We start from the raw sequence: 23916 nt of genomic DNA, 5'->3' as shown, positions 1-23916 counted from the left end.
CTTCAAAAGAAAAGGATTTAGGGGTAGTGATTTCTGACAGTCTCAAAATGGGTGAACAGTGCCGTCAGGCGGTAGGGAAAGCAAGTAGGATGCTCGGCTGCATAGCTAGAGGTATAACAAGCAGGAAGAGGGAGATTATGATCCCGCTATATAGAGAACTGGTGAGACCACATTTGGAATACTGTATTCAGTTCTGGAGACCTCACCTACAAAAAGATATTGACAAAATTGAACGGGTCCAAAGACGGGCTACAAGAATGGTGGAAGGCCTTAAGCATAAAACGTATCAGGAAAGACTTAATGAACTCAATCTGTATAGTCTGGAGGACAGAAGGAAAAGGGGGGACATGATCGAAACATTTAAATATATTAAAGGGTTAAATAAGGTCCAGGAGGAAAGTGTTTTTAATAGGAAAGTATACACAAGAACAAGGGGACACAATCTGAAGTTAGTTGGGGGAAAGATCAAGAGCAACATGAGAAAATATTATTTTACTGAAAGAGTAGTAGATCCTTGGAACAAACTTCCAGCAGACGTGGTAGATAAATCCACAGTAACTGAATTTAAACATGCCTGGGATAAACATATATCCATCCTAAGATAAAATACAGAAAATAGTATAAGGGCAGACTCGATGGGCCATGAGGTCTTTTTCTGCCGTCAGACTTCTATGTTTCTATGTTTCTAAGCTGTCAGAGAATCTGGTAGTCCTGCTAGGAATATTTCAAAGCTCCAAGGGTAGCAATGGTTACTCAACCACCTTAAGTTTTTCATCCTTGCCATCAGGTTCACTTCATCTATCTGTTCAGAAGGCAATGAAGGAAGGAAACAATATTTGAAACTGTGTCAGCCATGTGGGCAATTTAGACAGCACCCTATTCTCTTAGCTGTCCTCAGTCTGGTATCTTTGCCTGCTTAACCATACATCCTAACAAGCTGTCATGTCTTTGATCAGGAATTAAATTCTTGAATTATGTATATTTCTGGAGTGCATGACATATACCACAAGAGGCCTGCATGCCTGAGAGCTGTACCTCTTAAGGTTGGGATCCAGTCACATCTGATTGTAAAGCCAACGTTAACCATGCACCCAGGTTTAGCTGTTCTACTGTTCCACGTTTATTCATGTCTGTATTTTCTATGCAATTGACCCTTCCCTTACTTAGGCAATAGTTTCTACACTTTTGTTTAACAAAAACATTTTTTTGAAAACTACCTTACCATTTTATAATTTTTTTTAAAAAAATGTTTGATTCATCTTTAATCTGTCAATTGAAATTACAATGGATTTTTTTTGTTAGTGTGGAAATTAAAAATGAAAAAAATGCATGTTCCAGAGTTTTCTTTATAGAAATTATATATACACTGACATACATGACACACAGAAACAAAGTAGTTCGGATGTACACATGTACATGGTGAGAAAAATGAATCTCACAAGTTTATAATATGGATGACAGAGAACAAAGCTCTTATAAAGTCTGGTAGTCCTACTAAGAATATTTCAAAACTCTTAAAATTCTTTGTTAGACACACAGCACAGTAGTCCCTCACCTATCGCTGGTGTTACGTTCCAGACCTGGCCGTGATAGGTGAAATCCGCGATGGGGAATTTATCGACTGATAGTACTTATTGAAGTATTTATATTGTAATTGTTTGGTAAGTTTTCATTGTTTTAAGTGTTTATAAACCCTTCCCACACAGTATTTATTTTAGATACAGTATTTAAATACAGTATTTACAATTTTATATATATATATATATATATATATATATATATATATATATATATATATATATATATATTTTAAAAAACTGCCGATCGAGTTCGGCGGGCTGTTTAAATCTGCCGATCGACTTCCTCAGAAACCCGCGATGAAGTGAAGCCGCAGTAGGTGAAGCGCGGTATAGCGAGGGACTACTGTATCTTAAATGACAGGAAGCGAGTTTCCCCTAATCTCCACTGTCCTTGCCCCTCTCTGTATGGACTTTCTATCTGAGGCACTGCTGCCACCAAAGCAAAGGATGATACAGTTTCAATTGTGTCTTTGTAAAAAGTGACCATGATAGCAGGAGAAAGATGTGTTCTCCACAACCAAGGCAGATCTTCGCATACTTCACTAATGATGGTACAGTAATACCTCATGATACGAACTTAATTGGTGCAAGGAGGAGGTTCGTAAGACGAAAGGTTCGTAAGACGAAACATTGTTTCCCATAGGAAACAATGTAAAGTCAATTAATCCGTGCAACCAAAAAAACCCCCGCAAAAAAATGGCTTTCAGCGACTGCTGGGAAGCGGCGTGGCTGTTTTAAAAGGTGACAGCCGGCCTGGGGGGCTTCCCAGCACCCACCCGAACCCAGGTTCGGGGGGTGCTGGCAAGCCCCCCAGGCCGGCTGCAACCTTTTAAAACAGCCGCGCCGCTTCCCAGCTGTCTCCTGAAGCCAAACGCTAAAGCCGAACTTCCACGTTCGGCTTCGGGAGACAGCTGGGAAGCGGCGCGGCTGTTTTAAAAGGTGACAGCCGGGCTGGGGGGCTTCCCAGCAACCTCCCGAACCGAACCCGGGGTTCAGAAAATTTTTGCCTCTTACGAACTTTGTTCGAGTTACGAACCGGCGTTCGGGAGGCTTCTGGGAAGCCCCGCTGCCCGGCTGTCACCTTTTAAAACAGCCGCGCGGCTTCCCAGCAGTCTCCGAACGCCGGTTCGTAACTCGAAAAAAGTTCGTAAGAAGAGGCAAAATTTTTCTGAACCCCGGGTTCGTATCACGAGTTGTTCGTAAGACGAGGGGTTCGTATCTTGAGGTACCACTGTATATGGAAAAATCAGTTCAGATAGTTATCCGCACCCTCAGATACTTAATACTGTTGGCCACCTCTACAGTTGCATCTTTAATACCTAGTTGAATATAACTATGCCATCTCTATGTAAAATCTACAATGATCTCCTTTAAAATCAAGTTACTTTTATTGCATGAGTCCACCAGATCCTTCACCTCTTCCTTATAATTCATTTACATCTCGGATAAGACCCATCAAATGCTGTGACATCCGCGTACTTCACAATATAATTTGTAGCCTTTTTGGCACAGCTGTTGTGGGTTATCAAGGTGAACAGTAGCAAACTCAAGACACAGCCCAGTGGAGAACCTGTACTTGAGATGGAGTTGGAAGCTTTCCTTCCAACTTGCACACACTGTTAAAAGAGTTTTGTGGAATGTATTGTAGAGATCGTCTAGCCCAGTGTTTCCCAACCTTGGCAACTTGAAGAGATCTGGACTTCAACTCCCAGAATTCCGCAGCCAGCAAAGGCTGGCTGGGGAATTCTGGGAGTTGAAGTCCAGATCTCTTCAAGTTGCCAAGGTTGGGAAATACTGGGCTAGCCCACCTTCTGTTGTGGTTGGCTTGCAGCCAGGCCCTCTGGCAACAGACTTTGAGGCTGATGAACTGGGGACATCAGCACGGTCGGCCTGTTTGGCTGTCGTAGGAGTCAGACAGCGAGCTGGAGGAGGAGTCTGGATGTGAGGAGTCTACAGAGGCTGTAGAGCCCCCAACTGAGGATTTGCAGCTCCCAAACTGGGGCTTTGCCAGGATCTGATGAGGAGGAAGAGGAGATAAAGGACCCGATCCTGAATGTATGGGTAAGAAGGATGCAGGGGAGGAAGGAGCAGTTAAGAAAGCTCAGAAAGAGAAAGTGAGCTCAGCTGTGCATAGACTGCACTCCCAGAGAGTATATTATTATTATTAGTTATTAGATTTGTATGCCGCCCCTCTCCGTAGACTCAGGGGAGGACTTGGAAGGTGCTCTGCAAGAAGCCAACGTTTGTGACTCCGGAGGAGAAGAGCCTGTGAAGAATGTTTTTGCCTGACAAACTTTGATACAGTACTGGACATCTATAGGGTTAATAAGTCAGGCGGTAGGGAAAGCAAGTAGGATGCTTGGCTGCATAGCTAGAGGTATAACAAGCAGGAAGAGGGAGATTATGATCCCGCTATATAGAATGCTGGTGAGACCACATTTGGAATCCTGTGTTCAGTTCTGGAGACCTCACCTACAAAAAGATATTGACAAAATTGAACCGGTCCAAAGACGGGCTACAAGAATGGTGGAAGGTCTTAAGCATAAAACGTATCAGGAAAGACTTCATGAACTCAATCTGTGTAGTCTGGAGGACAGAAGGAAAAGGGGGGACATGATCGAAACATTTAAATATATTAAAGGGTTAAATAAGGTTCAGGAGGGAAGTGTTTTTAATAGGAAAGTGAACACAAGATCAAGGGGACACAATCTGAAGTTAGTTGGGGGAAAGATCAAAAGCAACATGAGAAAATATTATTTTACTGAAAGAGTAGTAGATCCTTGGAACAAACTTCCAGCAGACGTGGTAGATAAATCCACAGTAACTGAATTTAAACATGCCTGGGATAAACATATATCCATCCTAAGATAAAATACAGAAAATAGTATAAGGGCAGACTAGATGGACCATGAGCTCTTTTTCTGCTGTCAGACTTCTATGTTTCTATGTTTCTAATTTCTTGTAAGTAGACTTTGGCTGAGAATCAACTTGGCCTCAGGCCTGGATTTTGGCAAGTTGAAAGAGACATTGTTTTGGTCTGTGTTTGTGCAGTTCAACAAATGTCCTTGTAAATAGACTTTTCTCCATTTTGAAACCTTTTTGTTTGAGTTTTAATTTGGGGCTAATTACCGGCCGACTGCCATACAGGACAGGACACCTTCCAGGTTTGGAAAGGACCACACCATAATCAGATGGAGCTGAGCAGATGTTCCCAAGTGGAACTGCCCTCTGTTTATCAGGCAGTAGCCATTGGCTCACAGATTTGATAATTGCATTTTCTAATTCCTCAACCAGATTATTTATAATTATTTTGCACAACACAAATCTAGCAAAAAGAGTCAGCCTTTAATCACCAATTTGACAGAGTCATTGATAGATACTTGCTGAATACAATTGTTAATCAACTCCATACAGTATCCACCTAATTATAGCATAACACAGCTATTTCTTTCTGCCAGACCATCAAGAAATCAAGGTAGAGTGTACAGGGGCTCCGCAATTTACAACAGTTCATTTAATTACTGTTCAAAGTTACCACAGCACTGAAAAAAAGTGATTTATGACTATTTTTGCAAAAAAGAGGGTTGGGTTGTTCATTTGCTCTACACCAGTGTTTCCCAACCTTGGCCACTTGAAGAGTTTTGGACTTCAATTCCTAGAATTCCTCAGCCAGCAAATGCTAGCTGAGGAATTCTGGGAGTTGAAGTCCAGATATCTTCAAGTGGCCAAGATTGGGAAACACTGCTCTACACTATGCATTATCGGACAACATATTATTTTCTAATTTTTATGAAATCAGTGATTTCTAACTTTTTTCAGACCAGTAGATTAAATTTACAGGAAAAATTACAATTTCAACTTTTTATTTCCCATTTCTCCTTAATTAAAACCATTTCTGTAACAAGAAAGTGAAATCCAATACAAACCTAAAGTCAAATTTTCATCTTCCGCTCTGCAGTTGGGAGTTTGGAAACAGTTTCCAGGTGTAAACGAATTAGATAAATTATTCTCTTTAAATAAAATTTTTGCCATCTTTGCCAACTCCCTCGCCTTTACTATCCATTCTTCCATTGCGGGAGTCGATGTGTCTATCCATCTTCGTGCATGTAACATTATTGCTGCTGTCTACATATACAGTAACAAAATTCCAAAGTTTCTTTCAATTTTTTTATCTATCAGTTCTGAAAGAAAGACATCTGCTTTCAGTTTTATATTAAGAATCCTCTGAATTAAAATAAAGATCTTTGCTTTGCCACAAATTCACAATAGATAATAAAAATGTATCCTCTTTACATATACTGTTTTAATATACGGTACCTGTGAAATTCCTTTACACAGATTTAAATCATTTTGTTTTCTATATGTTCAACAGTTCCCTGCTTGATAATATCTCCCACAATTTAGCTGATATCGCTGTCAAACCCACCTGTCTTCAGTCACCCATGTCTGGCCTCATAAACAACTCTATCTAACATAAGTGGGCAAAATAGCGGGCTTTCCCATAAAGAATTGAGGTCACAGGATAAAACAGTTTTATCTGAAGAATAATCTGAACCCTTCTAAAGAGGGCTGTGGTGAGCAAGGCAAGTCTAGTAGAAATGCATTAATCGACTGAATTATGCAGGTGATGAACTCTAAATAAAACTCTGACATGTTAATCCATATTTGCCACATCATGATTTACTAACTGCAGCATAGTAGTTAGATTCATCCAACATAATAACCAAAATGTTAAGAATGCCCATTAACAGCGTATTGCAATTGGAACTGGTGCCTAGGATTGTTCTTGGGCTGAGTTCACAAACCTCATAAAAGCATGAATCTCAATCTGAGCCTCTCGAAAAGGAGGGGACTTCAACTCCCAGAATTCCTCTCCTGGCTGAGGAATTCCTCAGCCAGGAGAGGAATTCTGGGAGTGGTAGTCCACACTTTAAAATTGCTGATACGGAGAACCGTTTCCATAAAGTATTCTTTTCTCAGTGTGGATTTTGGTGGACACTTGGCGGCAACTCTAGCATACACAAACCACAGTGAAGCCTCTGATGGGTTAGGCAACGTGTGGTCGAAGCTTCGTGGGGCAAAAAACTTCGTGCCTCCTCAGAAGTTAAGTGCAAGAGCGCATTTAAGGTGAAGAACTGCACCCGAACATTTTTGCAATGTTTTCCCACATTTCGGGAACGGAGGGGAAATCCCCTCAGGAACGCCTAGTTTCATTTTCGCCGGCAGAGGAAGTTCATCTGCAAAGCGTAAAAAGTTCGTCACGGTCTAGATTTCGAACGACATGGCTGCGGAGGAAAGCGGGAGGAACCGGCCGATGGCCCCAGTTGCAAGTCCCGCGGACTCGAGTAAGAAAGTCGGTGCAAAAAAGTGGCCGTTTTATGCGTCCAGGCGGAGAATGGGAGGGAAGGAAGGAAAGAATTGGAAGCTGCTTTAGCCAGCCTCACCTCGCGGTCCAGGCAGGGGCGGGTTACAGCGTAGGTGGCCCGTGCCGCTGCTTCAGAGTTTACGGTGCTGCTAAATAAATTGAGAAAAATAGTTAATTTAACCACGCGCATCGGGCAACCACAATCCAGAGGGACAAGATAGCAGTATACAGACATTTGAAGGGCTGCCACAGAGAGGAGGGGGTCACACTATTTTCCAGGGCACCAGAGGACCAGACCAGGAGCAAGGGATGGAAGCTGACCAAGGAGAGATTCAACCTGGAAATAAGGAGGAACTTTCTGACCGTGAGAGAGATCAACCAGTGGAACAGCCTGCCAGCAGAGGTTGTGAACGCCCCATCACTTGACTTATTCATTCATTCATTCATTCATTCATTCATTCATTCATTCATATTATTATTATTATTATTATTATTATTATTATTATTATTATTATTATTATTATTATTTTATTATTATTATTTATTAGATTTGTATGCCGCCCCTCTCCTTTTGTCCAATGCATAATACACATTGAAGAGAATAGATATGTAGTGATATAAGTAAAGAAAAGTAAAGAAGAAAAGATATAAAAGTATAGGTGAACATATTTGAAAGGAAGAAAAGATAAATGATATAAGGAGAGACAATTGGACAGGGGACGGAAGGCACACGGGTGCACTTATGCACGCCTCTTACTGACCTCTAAGGAACCTGGAGAGGTCAATCGTGGATAGTCTAATCTAAGGGGGAAATGTTGGGGGTTAGGTGTTGACACTACTGAGTCAGATAATGAGTTCTATGCTTCGACAACTCGGTTGCTGAAGTCATATTTTTTACAAGACCTCTACAGATAGACCTCAATTTATAACAGTTCAACCGTTCAAAGTTACAAGAACACTGGGGGAAAAAGTGACTGTTACGACCCTTTTTTCACACTTAACGACATTTGAAGCATCCCCAGGATCACATGACCATTGCTGTGTCCCGAGATCCTGTGGTCACCTTTTCCGACCTTTTGATAAAGAAAAATCAAACCGAGAGGCCAGATTCGCTTTACAACCATGTTACTAACTTAACAACTGGGAAAGGTTGTAAAATGAGGAAACCTCACTTAAACAAATGTGTCATTTAAAACAGAAATTTTGGGCGCAATTCTGGTCATAAACTGAGGACTATCTGTACTTTAAACCTAGTATGTCAACAGTTCAGCAAGTTAAATATGTAATAATCCATTCATTATTTAAAGAGGGAAGACTCCTTACACAGGTTCTTTAATCAATCAGTTCCTTAAAGTAGGTACTAAATAATTTCTTGGTTAAATTCAAACAACAGCTAACCCAGTGCTTCTCCAATAGTGGGGCGTGTCCCCCTGGGTGGTCATGGAGGGATGCCAGGGGAGGCGCGTGACCCTGGAGAATATGATTTTATTGTGCCACAGGGAGTTAGACACCTGATACTTGTACTAGTACCATTCACAACTTGTAGAAGCCAGCTGTTCCACTGATTAATTAATTAATTAATTAATTAATTAGATTTGTATGCCACCCCTCTCCATAGACTCGGGGCAGCTCACAACAACAATAAAGCAATTCAAGACAAATCTAATAATTTAAAAACATTTTAAAAAACCCGTTATTAAAGCAGACATACACACAAACATACCATACATGAATTGTATAGGCCCAGGGGAGATGTCTTAATTCCCCCATGCCTGATGGCAGAGGTGGGTTTTAAGGAGTTTACGAAAGACAAGGAGGGTGGGGGCAGTTCTAATCTCAGGGGGAAGCTGGTTCCAGAGGGTCGGGGCCGCCACAGAGAAGGCTCTTCCCCTGGGACCCGCCAAACGACATTGTTTAGTCGACGGGACCCAGAGGAGGCCAACTCTGTGGGACCTAATCGGTCGCTGGGATTCGTACGGCAGAAGGCGGTCCCAGAGATATTCTGGTCCGATGCCATGAAGGGCTTTATAAGTCATAACCAACACTTTGAATTGTGACCAGAAATTGATCAGCAACCAATGCAGACTGCGGAGTGTTGGTGTAACATGGGCATACCTTGGGAAGCCCACGACTGCTCTCACAACTGCATTCTGCAGGATCTGAAGTTTCCGAACACTTTTCAAAGGTAGCCCCATGGAGAGAGCGTTACAGTAGTCGAATCTCGAGGTGATGAGGGCATGAGTGACTGTGAGCAATGAGTCCCAGTCCAGATAGGGCCGCAACTGGTGCACCAGGCGAACCTGGGCAAACGCCCCCCTCGCTACAGCTGAAATATGGTTCTCTAATGTGAGCTATGGATCGAGGAGAATGCCCTAGTTGCGGACCCTCTCTGAGGGGGTCAATAATTCCCCCCACCAGGGTTATGGATGGACAGATGGAATTGTCCTTGGGAGGCAGAACCCATAGCCACTCCGTCTTATCTGCGTTGAGTTTGAGTCTGTTGACACCCATCCAGACCCCAACAGCTTCCAGGCACATCACTTCCACTGCTTCGTTGACTGGACATGGGGTGGAGATGTACAACTGGATATCATCAATGTACTGATGATACCTCATCCCATGCCTCTGGATGATCTCACCAATTGTTTTAACTGTCAGGAAATTTCTCCTTAGTTCTAAGTTGCTTCTCTCGATTAGTTTCCACCCATTGCTTCTTGTTCTACCTTCAGGTGCTTTGGAGAATAGGTTGACTCCCTCTTCTTTGGGGCAACCCCTGAGACACACACACACACACATACAAACAAACAAACAAACAAACAAACACACACTACATATATCACATATTTATTACATATTTTGTATATTAAAACATTACCTTTATTGGCATTTTCTCATGAGACTGTACTCTGAATAGCTTGCTCTATTATGATTGAATTCCTACAACATGCCAAGCCAATAAATCATCTATTTTATGAGTTAATGTGGAATGAGCCTCTACCTTCTAGTAGACATGGGACTGTTCCTAGCTTTTGATGTGGTAGTTACTTTTCCCAATGAATTTTCTTTGTTGTTGTTGTTTAAGTGATGCTATGGTACATTGATTGCAGGACTTATTCTGAGGTTCTGCCTCTGTTTCCCTCCTGCATGATAAGAAACCTTGCTGTAGATTTTCTATATTCATGATCAGAAGAGCCCTCAAGGGCCACAGAAGGGAGTCTGAGGCTGACTTAGTCTTGGTGGGTGAGCCCAACCCATCTCTTCCCCAATAAGATATTTCTTAATATGGGTGTCTGATTCAGCAGCCTAGGAATAAGTCTTCCCCAGAGGGAACTTGTTGTCTATTTTCCTTAAATTCTCAGGAAACCGGAAGCCAATTTAGCAAGTTTGCAGGAGAATGGATTAGAGATTAGCCCCAAGCAAATGGAAGATAAACAACTAAAATATTGTCTCTCTTTTTTTTCACCCCCTGAGGACTTTCTGACAGCATCTCATGCATCCTTCGAATTGGGAAAGCCTTGTTGTGGGGGTAGGCAAGAATTTATTTATTTATAATGTTTATATAGCCGCCTATCTCATAACCAACTTCAAGCAGCTCGCATTACAAGTGATATGATGAGTACGTTTTGACCATAGATAGAAACATAGAAGATTGACGGCAGAAAAAGACCTCATGGTCCATCTAGTCTGCCCTTATACTATTTCCTGTATTTTAGCTTAGGATGGATATATGTTTATCCCAGGCATGTTTAAATTCAATTACTGTGGATTTACCAACCACGTCTGCTCAAAGTTTGTTCCAAACATCTACTACTCTTTCAGTAAAATAATATCACGTTACTTCTGATCTTTCTCCCAACTAACTTCAGATTCTGCCCCCTTGTTCTTGTGTTCACTTTCCTATTAAAAGCACTTCCCTTCTGCACCTTATTTAACCCTTTAACATATTTAAATGTTTCGATCATGTCCCCCCTTTCCCTTCTGTCCTCCAGACTATACAGATTGAGTTTATTAAGTCTTTCCTGATACGTTTTATGCTTAAGACCTTCCACCATTTTTGTAGCCCATCTTTGGATCGTTCAATTTTGTCAATATCTTTTTATAGGTGAGGTCTCCAGAACTGGACACAGTATTCCAAATGTGGTCTCACCAGCTCTCTATACAGCAGCATCATAATCTCCCTCTTCCTGTTATACCTCTAGCTATGCAGCCAAGCATTCTACTTGCTTTCCCTACCGCTTGACATAAAAACATAGAAGACTGACGGCAGAAAAAGACCTCAAGATCCATCTAGTCTGCCCTGATACTATTTTTTGTATTTTATCTTAGGATGGATATATGTTTATCCCAGACATGTTTAAATTCAGTTACTGTGGATTTACCAACCACGTCTGCTCGAAGTTTGTTCCAAGGATCTACTACTCTTTCAGTAAAATAATATTTTCTCCTGTTGCTTTTGATCTTTCCCCCAACTAACTTCAGATTGTGTCCCCTTGTTCTTGTGTTCACTTTCCTATTAAAAACACTTCCCTCCTGAACCTTATTTAACCCTTTCACATATTTAAATGTTTCGATCATGTCCCCCCTTTTCCTTCTGTCCTCCAGACTATACAGATTGAGTTTGTTAAGTCTTTCCTGATACGTTTTATGACCATATTGTCCACCCATTTTGAAACTGTCAGAAATCATTACCCCTAAATCCTTCTCTTCTGAAGTTTTTGCTAACACAGAACTGCCAATACAATTCTTGGATTGAGTATTCCTTTTCCCCAAGTGCATTATTTTACATTTGGAAACATTAAACTGCAGTTTCCATTGCTTTGACCACTTATCTAGTAAAGCTAAATCATTTGCCATATTACTGCTCTCCAGATTAATGCTCTCCAAGCTTTCTTTGTTACTTGGATGGAGCAGAGTCCAGAGGTGCTGAATTTGGGCCTCCCATAAGGTCCATCTGCAGGGCAAGTTGATTTGGGGGTTCAGAGAGCTGTCTTCACAGGGAAAAGAGAAGGAAAGAGTGTTCTGTATCTTCACCACCTTAAGTCGCTTATAAAGTAACAAAGGGAAGATTTTTTTAAAAATCAAACGAACTAATTCAAGAGCATCGCTTTGTCAATAAGGCTGCTCTGTGCTTTTTAAGGAGTTTTTTCCACTGCTCCTTTTTAGCATCTCTGCCTGTGACGTTGAATCTCCCATCCAGAACCCAGTGATGATAAGCAATGTAGGAGAGTGCTAACTCCACCTTCTGTTCCTGCCTTTTTCTCTGGCAGATTCATCAAGACTCTCTGGCAGAGATTTGCACCTAGCTCTCCCCATCCAGCCTCCTTGGAGCAGTATGGCAGAGCCAATGGAGAAGATGAGCAAGATGCTGCCCAGGTGCATTCGTTGCAAGATCACATGTTGCACATATTACAGGAACTCAGAAGTAATGAGGATATCACCAGGTAGGATGATTACAAAGCCAATTAACTTTTGTGGGCCACACTGATTCCCCCTTTGGGGAAAAGGCCAATTTTCAATGGACCTCTGATTGGTTTTTTAATTAATTAATTAATTATATTTCTATGTGGCCATAGATGATGGCAAAACTTTTTTTTCCTTGGGTACCAAAAGAGCACGCCCACACCCATAATTCAATGCCTGGGAAGGACGAAACAGCTTCTCCTTCCTCTGGAGGCTCTCTGGAGGCCGGAAAAGGCTTGTTTCCCAACTTCTGGTGTGCTCAGTAGGCTCATGTTTCGCCCTCCCAAAGGCTTTCCTGGAGCTGGGGGAGGGTAAAAATGCCCTCCCCCATCCCCCCGGAGGCTCTCTGGAAGCCAAAAACGCCCTCCCAGAGCCTCTGTGCAAGCCAAAAATCAGCTGACACACACATGCACGTTGGAGCTGAGCCAGGGCAATTTATTTATTTATTGGATTTGTATGCCGCCCCTCTCCGTGGACTCGGGGTGGCTAACAACAGTGATAAAAAACAGCATGTAACAATCCAATACTAAAATAACTAAAAACTCTTATTATAAAACGAAACATACATACAAAAATACCATGCATAAATTGTAGAAGCCTAGAGGGAAAGAATATCTCAGTTCCCCCATGCCTGACGGCAGAGGTGGGTTTTAAGAAGCTTACGACAGGCACGGAGGGTGGGGGCTATTCTAATCTCTGGGGAGAGTTGGTTCCAGAGGGCTGGGGCTGCCACAGAGAAGGCTCTTCCCCTGGGTCCTGCCAAACGACATTGTTTAATTGATGGGACTCGGAGAAGGCGCACTCTGTGGGACCTAACTGGTCGCTGGGATTCGTGCAGCAGAAGGCGGTCCCGGAGATAATCTGGTCCGGTGCCATGAAGGGCTTTATAGGTGATAACCAACACTTTGAATTGTGACCGGAAACTGATCGGCAACCAATGCAGACTGCAGAGTGTTGGTGTGACATGGGCATATTTAGGGAAGCCCATGATTGCTCTCGCAGCTGCATTCTGCATGACCTGAAGTTTCCGAACACTTTTCAAAGGCAGCCCCATGTAGAGAGCATTACAGTAGTCGAGCCTCGAGGTGATGAGGGCATGAGTGACTGTGCCAGCAGATATGGCTCCATAGGTTCACCATCACTGTCCTAGGGACTCAGGGCAGCTCAGAACAAAAATAAACTTGGATCAATTTTTTAAAAATAAATTTAAAACAATTGTGTAAAATTACATTTTATTCATTTGATTATTAAATTTATATGCTCCCATGTCACTATTGAGGGACATTGAGCAACTTACATAAGAACATAAGGACAAGAAGAATCTGACTATTATAAAATTTGGTATAAGTTTTATGAGTGGCTGGATAAAAGAATGCTATTATAAATACTGTAACATATAGTAAATGGTACAAAACTATGTGAACATTTGTAAATAGTAATTAGTGACAGTTTATACATTTTTCTTCCTTTTATGATTCTTTTTTATCACCTTTTCTTAATATGATCTACAAGATTCGTATTTAAATTTCTTAGACTTCTAAAAAATACGGAGCAGTTTGGGCTCCTTTTTTATGTGATGTGTTTTTGTACGTGTCTTTGTCTTGTCTTGGAACTAAAAATCAATAAAAAACTTTTTTTTAAAAGAACATAAGGACATAAGAAGAGCCATGCTGAATCAGGCCAAATCCCATTGAGTCCAGCATTCTGTGTCACACAATGGGCCGCCAATTGTCCATGGGGATCTTGAGTAGAAAGAGAAAGCAAGACCCTCCCTTTCCCTTGACCCCCAACAAATGGTACTCAAGGGAATCCTGCCTGCCTCAACCAACATAGAGGCGGCACATGAACATCCATTTCAATAACCATCTTTACATCATGAAGAGGAGCCACAAAGATGACAAGAGGGCTGCAGATTACACCTTACAATAAGTAGCTAAAAGAACTAGGTATTTTTAGCCTAATGGAGAGAAGGCTTAGAGCTAACATCAGTAATGGGTTGCAGCCACTCTAGAGAGAGGTAGTAAAAATGAAGGCGCATGCGTAGCTGTGCTTGACCATTGGGCATGCGCGCACCCCCATGTGAGATTTTGTTTCTGTGCATGCTCAGGAAGCCAAATCTCACGCGATGATGCTCACGTGAGAGATTTCGCCAGTTTTCAGTGTGTTTTCTTTCTGCGCATGCGCAGAAGCAAAGAAATCCTGAAAGTTGACGAAATCTCTCTCGCACGAGCATCCATGCACAAGATCTGGCTTCTGCACATGCTCAGGAGCTTAATGTCATTCAGATAAGGGCCAAATGCGCCCGCACTGGTGCCGGACTAGGGTGGGACAGCACACCAGTACCAGCTACTTACTTACTTACTTACTTACTTACTTACTTATTTAATTTTATTGGATTTGTATGCCGCCCCTCTCCGGAGACTCGGGGCGGCTAACAGCAATAATAAGACAGCGTATAACAATAATCCAATACTAAAAACAATTTAAAAACTCATTAATATAAAAAACCAAACATACTTACAGACATACCATACATAAAATTGTAAAGGCCTAGGGGGAAAGAATATCTCAGTTCCCCCATTCCTGACGGCAGAGGTGGGTTTTAAGTAGCTTACGAAAGGCAAGGAGGGTGGGGGCAATTCTAATCTCTGGGGGGAGTTGGTTCCAGGGGGTCGGGGCCGCCACAGAGAAGGCTCTTCCCCTAGGTCCCGCCAAGCGGCATTGTTTAGTTGACAGGACCTGGAGAAGATCCACTCTGTGGGACCTAACTGGTTGCTGGGATTCGTGCAGCAGAAGGCGGTCCCTGAGATAATCTGGTCCGGTGCCATGAAAGGCTTTATAGGTCATAACCAACACTTTGAATTGGAAAAGCCCATGACTGCTCTCGCAGCTGCATTCTGCATGATCTGAAGTTTCCGAACACTTTTCAAAGGTAGCCCCATGTAGAGAGCATTACAGTAGTCGAGCCTCGAGGTGATGAGGGCGTGAGTGACTGTGAGCGGTGAGTCCCAGTCCAAATAGGGCTGCAACTGGTGAAAGGCAGTGAGATTCAAATTGCTTCTTCTGCAATTTTTCTAGTAAAATCCATTCTCCCGTCTTGGGCTTCTAATGATATTCCTGCTCCACAAAAGCTTTTTTAAAGTTTTAAATGAAACCTGATTTGATCTGTTGGGTCTGCTACTTTTTACATTATTTTGCTTTATTTTCCAAAATTATTATTTTTTATTGTACAGGTAGTCGTCGACTTACAACAGTTTATTTAGTGACCCTTCAAAGTTGCAACGGCACTGAAAAAAAGTGAATTATGACCATTTATGATCGTTGTAGCATCCCCATAGTCATGTGATTTACATTCAGATGGCTGACAACTGACTAAGATTTATGATGGTTACAATGTCCCCAAGATCATGTGATTCCTTTATATGATCTTCCGACAAGCAAAGTCAACGGGGAAGCCAGATTCACGTAACAACCATGCTAGTAATTTAACAGCGGCAGTGGTTCACTTAACAAATGTAGCAAGAAAAATGAGGCAAAACTCACTTCACAAATTTCTTACTTGGCAACATTAATTCTGGGTTCAGTTGTGGTCATAAATTGAGAACTGTATGTGCTGCCCTGAGATGTCCTTTTCCCATTGCAGAATGGCACAAAGCGTCACCAGTCAAAATCTATTCCATGTCTTGGCCGAAGTATCAGAGGAGATGTTTGCTACTGGAGTCAACTGGGGGCGGATCGTTGTCTTCTTCTTCTTTACATTCGAAGTTTGCAGACAGGTAGAAACTTGAAAGCATAATGATTGTTGTCTCAACATCCTCAAGGAGCGGACAGGAAAAGCAATATAATTCAATTCAATTTCAATTTATTAGATTTGTATGCCGCCCCTCTCCGAAGACTCGGGGTGAGATGTCTTAATTCCCCCATGCCTGGCGATATAGATGGGTCTTGAGTAACTTGCGAAAGACAAGGAGGGTGGGGGCTGTTCTAATCTCCGGGGGGAGTTGATTCCAGAGGGCCAGGGCCGCCACAGAGAAGGCTCTTCCCTTGGGGCCCGCCAAACGACATTGTTTGGTCGACAGGACCCGGAGAAGGCCAACTCTGTGGGACCTTATCGGCCGCTGGGATTCGTGCGGTAGAAGGCGGTTCCGGAGGTATTCTGGTCCAATGCCATGTAGGGCTTTAAAGGTCTTTACCAACACTTTGAATTGTGACCGGAAACCGATTGACAGCCAGTGCAGGCCATGGAGTGTTGTAGAAATGTGGGCGAATCTAGGAAGCCCCACGATAGCTCTCGAGGCTGCATTCTGCACGATCTGAAGTTTCCGAACACTTTTCAAAGGTAGCCCCATGTAGAGAGCGTTGCAGTAATCGAACCTCGAGGTGATAAGGGCGTGAACTACTGTGAGCAATGACTCCTTGTCCAAATAGGGCCGCAACTGGTGCACCAGGCGAACCTGGGCAAACGCCCTCCTCGCCACAGCCGAAAGATGGTGTTCCAATGTTAGCTGTGGATCGAGGAGCACGCCCAAGTTGCGAACCCTCTCTGAGGGGGTCAATAATTCCCTCCCCAGGGTAATGGATGGGCAGATGGAATTGTCCTTGGAAGGCAAGACCCACAGCCACTCCGTCTTGTCTGGATTGAGTTTGAGCTTGTTGACACCCATCCAGACCCCAACAGCCTCCAGGCACTGGCACATCACTTCCACTGCTTCATTGACTGGAATAAGCTGAAATCAGCACCCTTCACAGTGCTTTTACAGCCCTCTCTAAGCACTTTACAGAGACAGCATATTGCCCCAACAATCTGGGTCCTCATTTTACCAACCTCGGAAGGATGGAAGGCTGAACCAGTGGGGAGATTTGAATTGCTTAACTACAGCTAGCAGTTAGCCGAAATAGCCTGTAGTGCTGCACTCTAACCATTGTGCCACCCCGGCTCTTTTAAGGAAACATTATTTTCTATTTTTTCCTGCCCTGGCATGGTAGGTTTGATGCAGCTTTTTAGCAGATATGGTGATGGGAACTCACTGTTCTACAGAAAAGCAACTTGGCAGACAGGTGAGGCCCTTTTGCCATAAATGACTCTCCCTTGCCTGAAAGAGAGGATTTATAAGGATGAAGCTTCTCTTAATTAAAATAGTTCATCTCTCCTTATTGGTAATCTTTACTAGATCCTTCTCATCTTACCCGCGTGTCACACTAAGAGATAGCATAGTTTTTGCTTATTATCTCTGGGTCAGATATGCTGTTTACCATGTTGGATAACTTTGGTTTGGCTTTGGCTAGTTCACCTTATTCATGGCATGGTGTGCTAGGCAAATCCAGATTACCGGCTAATTTTTAATGAAGTTTTCCAGAGAAAATGGTAGATGGGAGAACTCTGTATATTTGGATCCATTCATTAGTAGTCATGATGTCAAAATGATGGCATGTAAGTCACCATCATGCAAATGATGCAATTGTAGGCTTCCGTTATGATCTTTTGTTTTGATGTGTTTGATAGAAACATAGAAATATAGAAGATTTATGAAAAAGACAGAAGAAAAAGACCTCGTGGCCCACCGAGCCCACCCTTATACTATTACCTGTATTTTATCTTAGGATGGATATATGTTTATCCCAGGCATGTTTAAAGTCAGTTACTGTGGATTTACCAACCGCGTCTGCTGGAAGTTTGTTCCAAGCATCTACTACTCTTTCAGTAAAATAATATTTTCTCACGTTGCTTCTGATCTTTCCTCCAACTAACCTCAGATAGTGTCCCCTTGTTCTTGTGTTCACTTTCCTATTAAAAAGACTCCCCCTGAACCTTATTTAACCCTTTAACATATTTAATTATTTAGATTTGTATGCCGCCCCTCTCCGAGTCCGTGGAGAGGGGCGGCATACAAATCTAAATAAATAAATAAATAAATAAATAAATAAATAAATAAATAAATAAATGTTTCGATCATGTCCCCCCTTTCCCTTCTGTCCTTCAGACTATACAGATTGAGTTCATGAAGTCTTTCCTAATGACACACAATATATCATTTTCCCTTCTGTGAATGCCAAATGTACATTTCTTTTATAGCAACAAGTCAATGGAGAGCTAAAAAGGAAGAACATGGGGGAACGGGTAGTTTTTCTATCTCCTATTCACATTGACTGTTATTCTGGTCAAGCCATTGTATATGCCTATTCTAAAGGAAGAAAGGATATCTGAGCCTTTTTGCTTTTGTTTTGCCTGGGACGCTTTGTATGTTTGAAACCTCTGCAAGATTTAAAGTGTCCACCTGTTTTGTCTTATGGATTGTGTTCTTCAATCTTTCAGGTGCAATTCACTTCTATCTTTATTCATCCCATTTACCCTTCACATTCCCCAACTATTTAGGAAAGAAAAAGGCCCCTATATCACTAAGTAATTCTGGTTTTTTTAAGTCGTGTGCCATGCCATGATAGCTTTTCAATACAGTAACTGTGGCTTTTTCCCCCCAGAAGGAAGTCATGTACTAAACTCAGTGCAAGAAGATTTAAAAGATAATTGACCTCTCTCTTTTTAAGTGGTTAGAAGAGCATTTGTTTTCCTTTAGCTCAATGTGTCTTTTCACAGATTAACAATGCTAGAAACCAATTGGGAAAAATTATGTCCCTTTACACGCTTTTCTCAGAATAAATCTGACTCTTGATTTACTTTTGAATTAATACATGTATATACAGTAATACTGTACCTCGTCTTACGAAATTAATTGGTTCCGGAAGTAGGTTCGTAAGGTGAAAAGTTCGTAAGACGAAACATTGTTTCCCATAGGAAACAATGTAAAAGTGATTAATGCGTGCAAAAAGAAAAAAAAATCACTAAATGGCACTCCGTTGGGCACCGCCGCCCGGCTGTCACCTTTTAAAACAGCCGGGGGGCTTCTTGGCGTTCTCCCAAACCCGAACTTTTCAGGTTCGGGTTCGGGAGGCCGCTAAGAAGCACCGCCGCCCGGCTGTCACCTTGTGAACGCTGAACCCGGAAATTCAGGTCACGAAGATGTCCAGACGGACGTCAAAGCTCCGCCCATGGAATTCCCTATTGGGATTCCCCACCTCCTTTCCAGCCTCCAGATTGGCCGAAAACACCGCCGCCAATTGCAAAAACGGTGCTCCGCTGCCCGGCGCCGCCCGGCTGTAACCTTCTAAAACAGCCGGGCGCTTCTCGACGGCCTCTGGAACCCGAACCTGAACTTCCAGTTTCGGTGTTCGGGAGAACGCCGAGAAGCCCCCCAGCTGTTTCACAAGGTGACAGACGGGCGGCGGCGCTTCTCAGCGACCTCCCGAACCCAAAAAGTTTGGGTTCGGGTTTGGGAGAACGCCGAGAACCCCCCTGGCTGTTTTAAAAGGTGACATTTTGCGATCTGCGGTGGGTTTGTAAGCCGAAAAAAATTCGTAAGAAGAGGCAAAAAATTTCCGAACCCCGGGTTTGTATCACGAGCGGTTCGTATCACGAGGTACCACTGTATTTTCTTCCTATGTCTGAAATGTCCATAATTACTGCAAATTAGGGAGTCCTGATTTACTGGTCACCAGGTTGAAATAAGCTAGTAAATTCACAAATTTTGGAACATATTTTATTGAATTTTTGACAAGTAGGTTTAATTCATAGCCAAGAAACTCTGAATCTGCAAACCTGATTTTTCTAGCCATTATATCCCACTTTCTCTCTCCTCAATATTTTGACTAAAAAAAGATCACCAAAGCTTGTAAATTTTAGGTTCTGTTTTGAATCATTTTTGGTCTTTCTTCTTCTTTTCTACACCCATAGTCTGGTGTCTTCAGTGATGTGATGGACTGGGTCATGAACTTTTTAAAGGATCGGCTGGCTCACTGGATCCAAGGACAGGGAGGCTGGGTGAGTGGTATGACTGAGGATCTTTTGAGTTTTTCCTTATAGCCAAGATTTCAGAAGCCTTTGTTAAAAATGTAGACGCAGGTCAGCTGTAGAACACATGTACCAAAGGTTTGGTTCAGGCATTGAACCTCAAGACCCATCAACCACAATTAGCACGAATTCTCACTAATAGGAATTATCTTATATCAATATCTGGAAAGCCACAGCATCTCAAGAAGATCCTATGACCCAGAAGAGTTTGGCTCCTGATCACAAAAATATGGCAATCTTAATCAAAGTCACAATGCTTTTTCATTAATTTTACCTTAGGAATTGCCCAAGATTTGTGTTGGTTCACTAAACTATGATGCATAACCTGGCGAGTGTAGCTGACTCATGTGCTCATAAGAGCCACATTCTCTCTCTTTTTTAATTAATTTATTCATTTATTCATTTATTCATTTGTCCAATACACAAATACATAGGAAGAAAAATAGACATGTGATAATATAAAAGAGGGTGAAAGTGAACTTAGAAGAGAGGATATATGAAAGGAAGAGAATATATAAGATAGGTGAAAGAAAGGAAAGACAATTGGACAGGGGACGAAAGGCACACCAGTGCACTTATGTACGCCCCTTACTGGCCTCTTAGGAACCTGGAGAGGTCAATCGTGGAGAGTCTAAGGGAGAAGTGTTGGGGGTTAGGGGTTGACACAATTGAGTCAGGTAATGAGTTCCACGCTTCGATAACTCGATTGTTGAAATCATATTTTTTACAGTCAAGTTTGGCACGGTTCGTATTAAGTTTGAATCTGTTGCGTGCTCTTGTGTTATTGCGGTTGAAGCTGAAGTAGTCATTGACTGGTAGGACGTTGCAGCATATGATCTTGTGGGCAATACTCAAATCGTGTTTCAGGCGCCGTAGTTCTAGGCTTTCAAGGCCCAGGGTTGTTAGTCTGTTTTTGTAGGATATTCTGTTTCGAGTGGAGGAGTGAAGGGCTCTTCTGGTGAAATATCTTTGGACATTTTCTAGGGTGTTGATGTCTGAGATGTGATATGGGTTCCAGACAGATGAGCAGTAGTCTTACCTGATCTTCCTTTTTAGTAGCTGCATTTGTGTAGAGTTTTTTTTTTAAAATTCTCTGTTGAATGACTTGAAGAAGCCACATTTCAGGCAGTTGTTTGGAAACTGTTTGGGGCAGCTTCTTCCCAAGAAGTCCATCAGGGGGCAGACACAGCATGTCAAGCTAAACCCAAGTTAAAGATAAAGATATTTTTGAATTAAACCTGAGTCCAGGCAGCTACATGGATGGGTTTGTGGAAAGTGCCATCCAGTTAAAAAAATATATATACAATTTAGGAACTTTAGTGTTTCCCGAAGAATTTGGGTTCCATAAAACCAGATTGTGCACACCAAAGTTGGGCTCAGAATCCTAAAAACTACCAGTTGTCTTTTAAATTAATGTTTCTAGTCCTTAAGACAGCAAGAGCCAGTTGGGTGAATCATCTAAAAGCAGGAATTAATAGTAAAAATCATGTAAAAAACCCTGGATCGTGCTGCCTGGCAGAGTCAAGCAAAAATGAGCATAACTGTGGCAACAACTTGCTTCCTCAGCTACCGATATTTCTCCATGGCTTAGCCGTTTGGTATGATAGAAACATAGAAGATTGATGGCAGAAAAAGACCTCCTGGTTCATCTAGTCTGCCCTTATACTATTTCCTGTATTTTATCTTAGGATGGATCTATGTTTATCCCAGGCATGTTTAAATTCAGTTACTGTGAATTTACCAACCATGCCTGCTGGAAGTTTGTTCCAAGCATCTACTACTCTTTCAGCAAAATAATATTTTCTCACGTTGCTTCTGATCTTTCCTCCAACTAACCTCAGATTGTGTCCCCTTGTTCTTGTGTTCACTTTCCTATTAAAAACACTCCACTCCTGAACCTTATTTAACCCTTTAACATATTGAAATGTTTCGATCATGTCCCCCCTTTTTCTTCTGCCCTCCAGACCAAGGTTTCCCAACCTTGGCAACTTAGAGATATCTGGACTTCAACTCCCAGAATTCCCCAGCCAGCATTCGCTGGCTGGGGAATTCTGGGAGTTGAAGTCCAAATATCTTCAAGTTGCCAAGGTTGGGAAACACTGCTCCAGACTATACAGATTGAGTTCATTATGATGCCATCTATGACTGTGTTTTAACTAGATTGTAAATTACAGGGAAATGTCAGGGAAATATCAGGGAATTTCAAAATACTTTCCCTTTCGACACCCTGAGTTGAAGTCCACAAGTCTTAAAGTTGCCAAGTATGTGGACCGCTGGCTTATTGCTTCCCCTGAAGAGCTCATGAATGAGAAGCATTTGTAGGCCATGGAAACCACACAGATCTGCCTGGAGATACTCTTGAATTAATCTACCACTTGTCAACCTCTTCCCCTCCCTCTCTCCCTTTCCTTTTCTCCTTACAATAGCAGGGAGAAAACAGCTCTCTTTGCTTCCTGCCAGCCTGCTGATCATAAGGTAAAAAGGCGTTGAGTTCCCTACAACAGCTACGCTTTTTGCAGCCTCGAAATTACAGGCTGCCAACCCACAAATTAGGATAAGTTTTACCGCAGGCTACATTAAGAGCCATAGTCAGGCATTGCAAAAGTGTTATTGAACGGTTTCACGTCCAACTTTTTTCCTTAACTCTACCAAGCACTATTTAAATGATCTCACCGATGCAGTTTTTCCTGAACAATGGGATAATAACGCCTCCCAAATGTGATGACACTTTTCTGCTGTGTCTTTATTTATTGTTTATTTATTTATTTATCAAATTTATAAGCCGCCCAACTCCTTATGGACTCAGTTTGCAGAGGTTACAGAACAAAAAATAGAAATTCTGTGGAAATAGATAGGCAACAAAATAACGCTTGGGAAACATTTGTTCACTTTTCTTTTGCCCGGTTAAATATTTTTGCTACCCTTTGCATTCAAATTGTTACCATTCTTTTTTTTCTCCTTTTCAGAGTGGTCTACTAAACTTTTTCCCATCATAAGAATAAAAATCTGGAGAGATTGGTATTTCTCATTCCTGCTGTGTGGAAGGCGAAGAAAATTATTGACTCTTCTTGAGAAACCTTGGATGCATTTAATCCCGACAAGATATAATAATAAAATGAAACTGTTGCTTGTTTACTGTTTTTCTAAAGCTTTATTTATTTAATTTTTTTAGTTTTAGGAACATCACAATAATTTTGCACAGATCAGAACCGAACTCTTAAATTATATCTGTTCTGTTACTTACTATCATTATTTAAGTTTACATTATTTACACAAATTGTTCATATTTACATAGTTCCTGTGTTTATAGATGCTTTCACATTATATCACGGTTTAATTATTTTTTTTCCCTATCCAATTGTACCAAGTTGCTTATTTACTTGTCTTGTGAGTCACTACAAGACAGACTTCAATTGAAGACAAGATACTTCAAAAACATTATTATTATTATTATTATTATTATTATTATTATTATTATTATTATTATTATTTAGATTTGTATGCCACCCCTCTCCGTAGACTCGGGGCGGCTCACGACAGTGATAAAAAACAATACATGGCAACAAATCTAATACTTAAAATCTAAAATAACAGTTTTACATTAAAAA

General features: G+C 41.7%; 1 protein-coding gene across 1 annotated transcript; it reads left to right on the top strand.

Annotated features, from left to right (window-relative positions):
- Nucleotides 1-6739: 6739 nt before the first annotated feature.
- On the top strand, nt 6740-23441 carry LOC139154937 (apoptosis regulator BAX-like). Its single transcript, XM_070730058.1, has 6 exons — nt 6740-6925; nt 10417-10471; nt 12213-12386; nt 16049-16181; nt 20192-20278; nt 23275-23441. The coding sequence occupies exons 1-6, from the start codon at nt 6862-6864 to the stop codon at nt 23302-23304; spliced, it is 543 nt and encodes a 180-aa protein (XP_070586159.1). The 5' UTR covers nt 6740-6861; the 3' UTR covers nt 23305-23441.
- The last annotated feature ends 475 nt before the right edge of the window (nt 23442-23916 follow it).

The sequence above is a fragment of the Erythrolamprus reginae genome, chromosome Z, assembly GCF_031021105.1.
Source record: "Erythrolamprus reginae isolate rEryReg1 chromosome Z, rEryReg1.hap1, whole genome shotgun sequence".
In the NCBI taxonomy this organism is placed as follows: Eukaryota; Metazoa; Chordata; class Lepidosauria; order Squamata; family Dipsadidae; genus Erythrolamprus; species Erythrolamprus reginae.
This window is presented reverse-complemented; position numbering and strand designations above follow the sequence as displayed.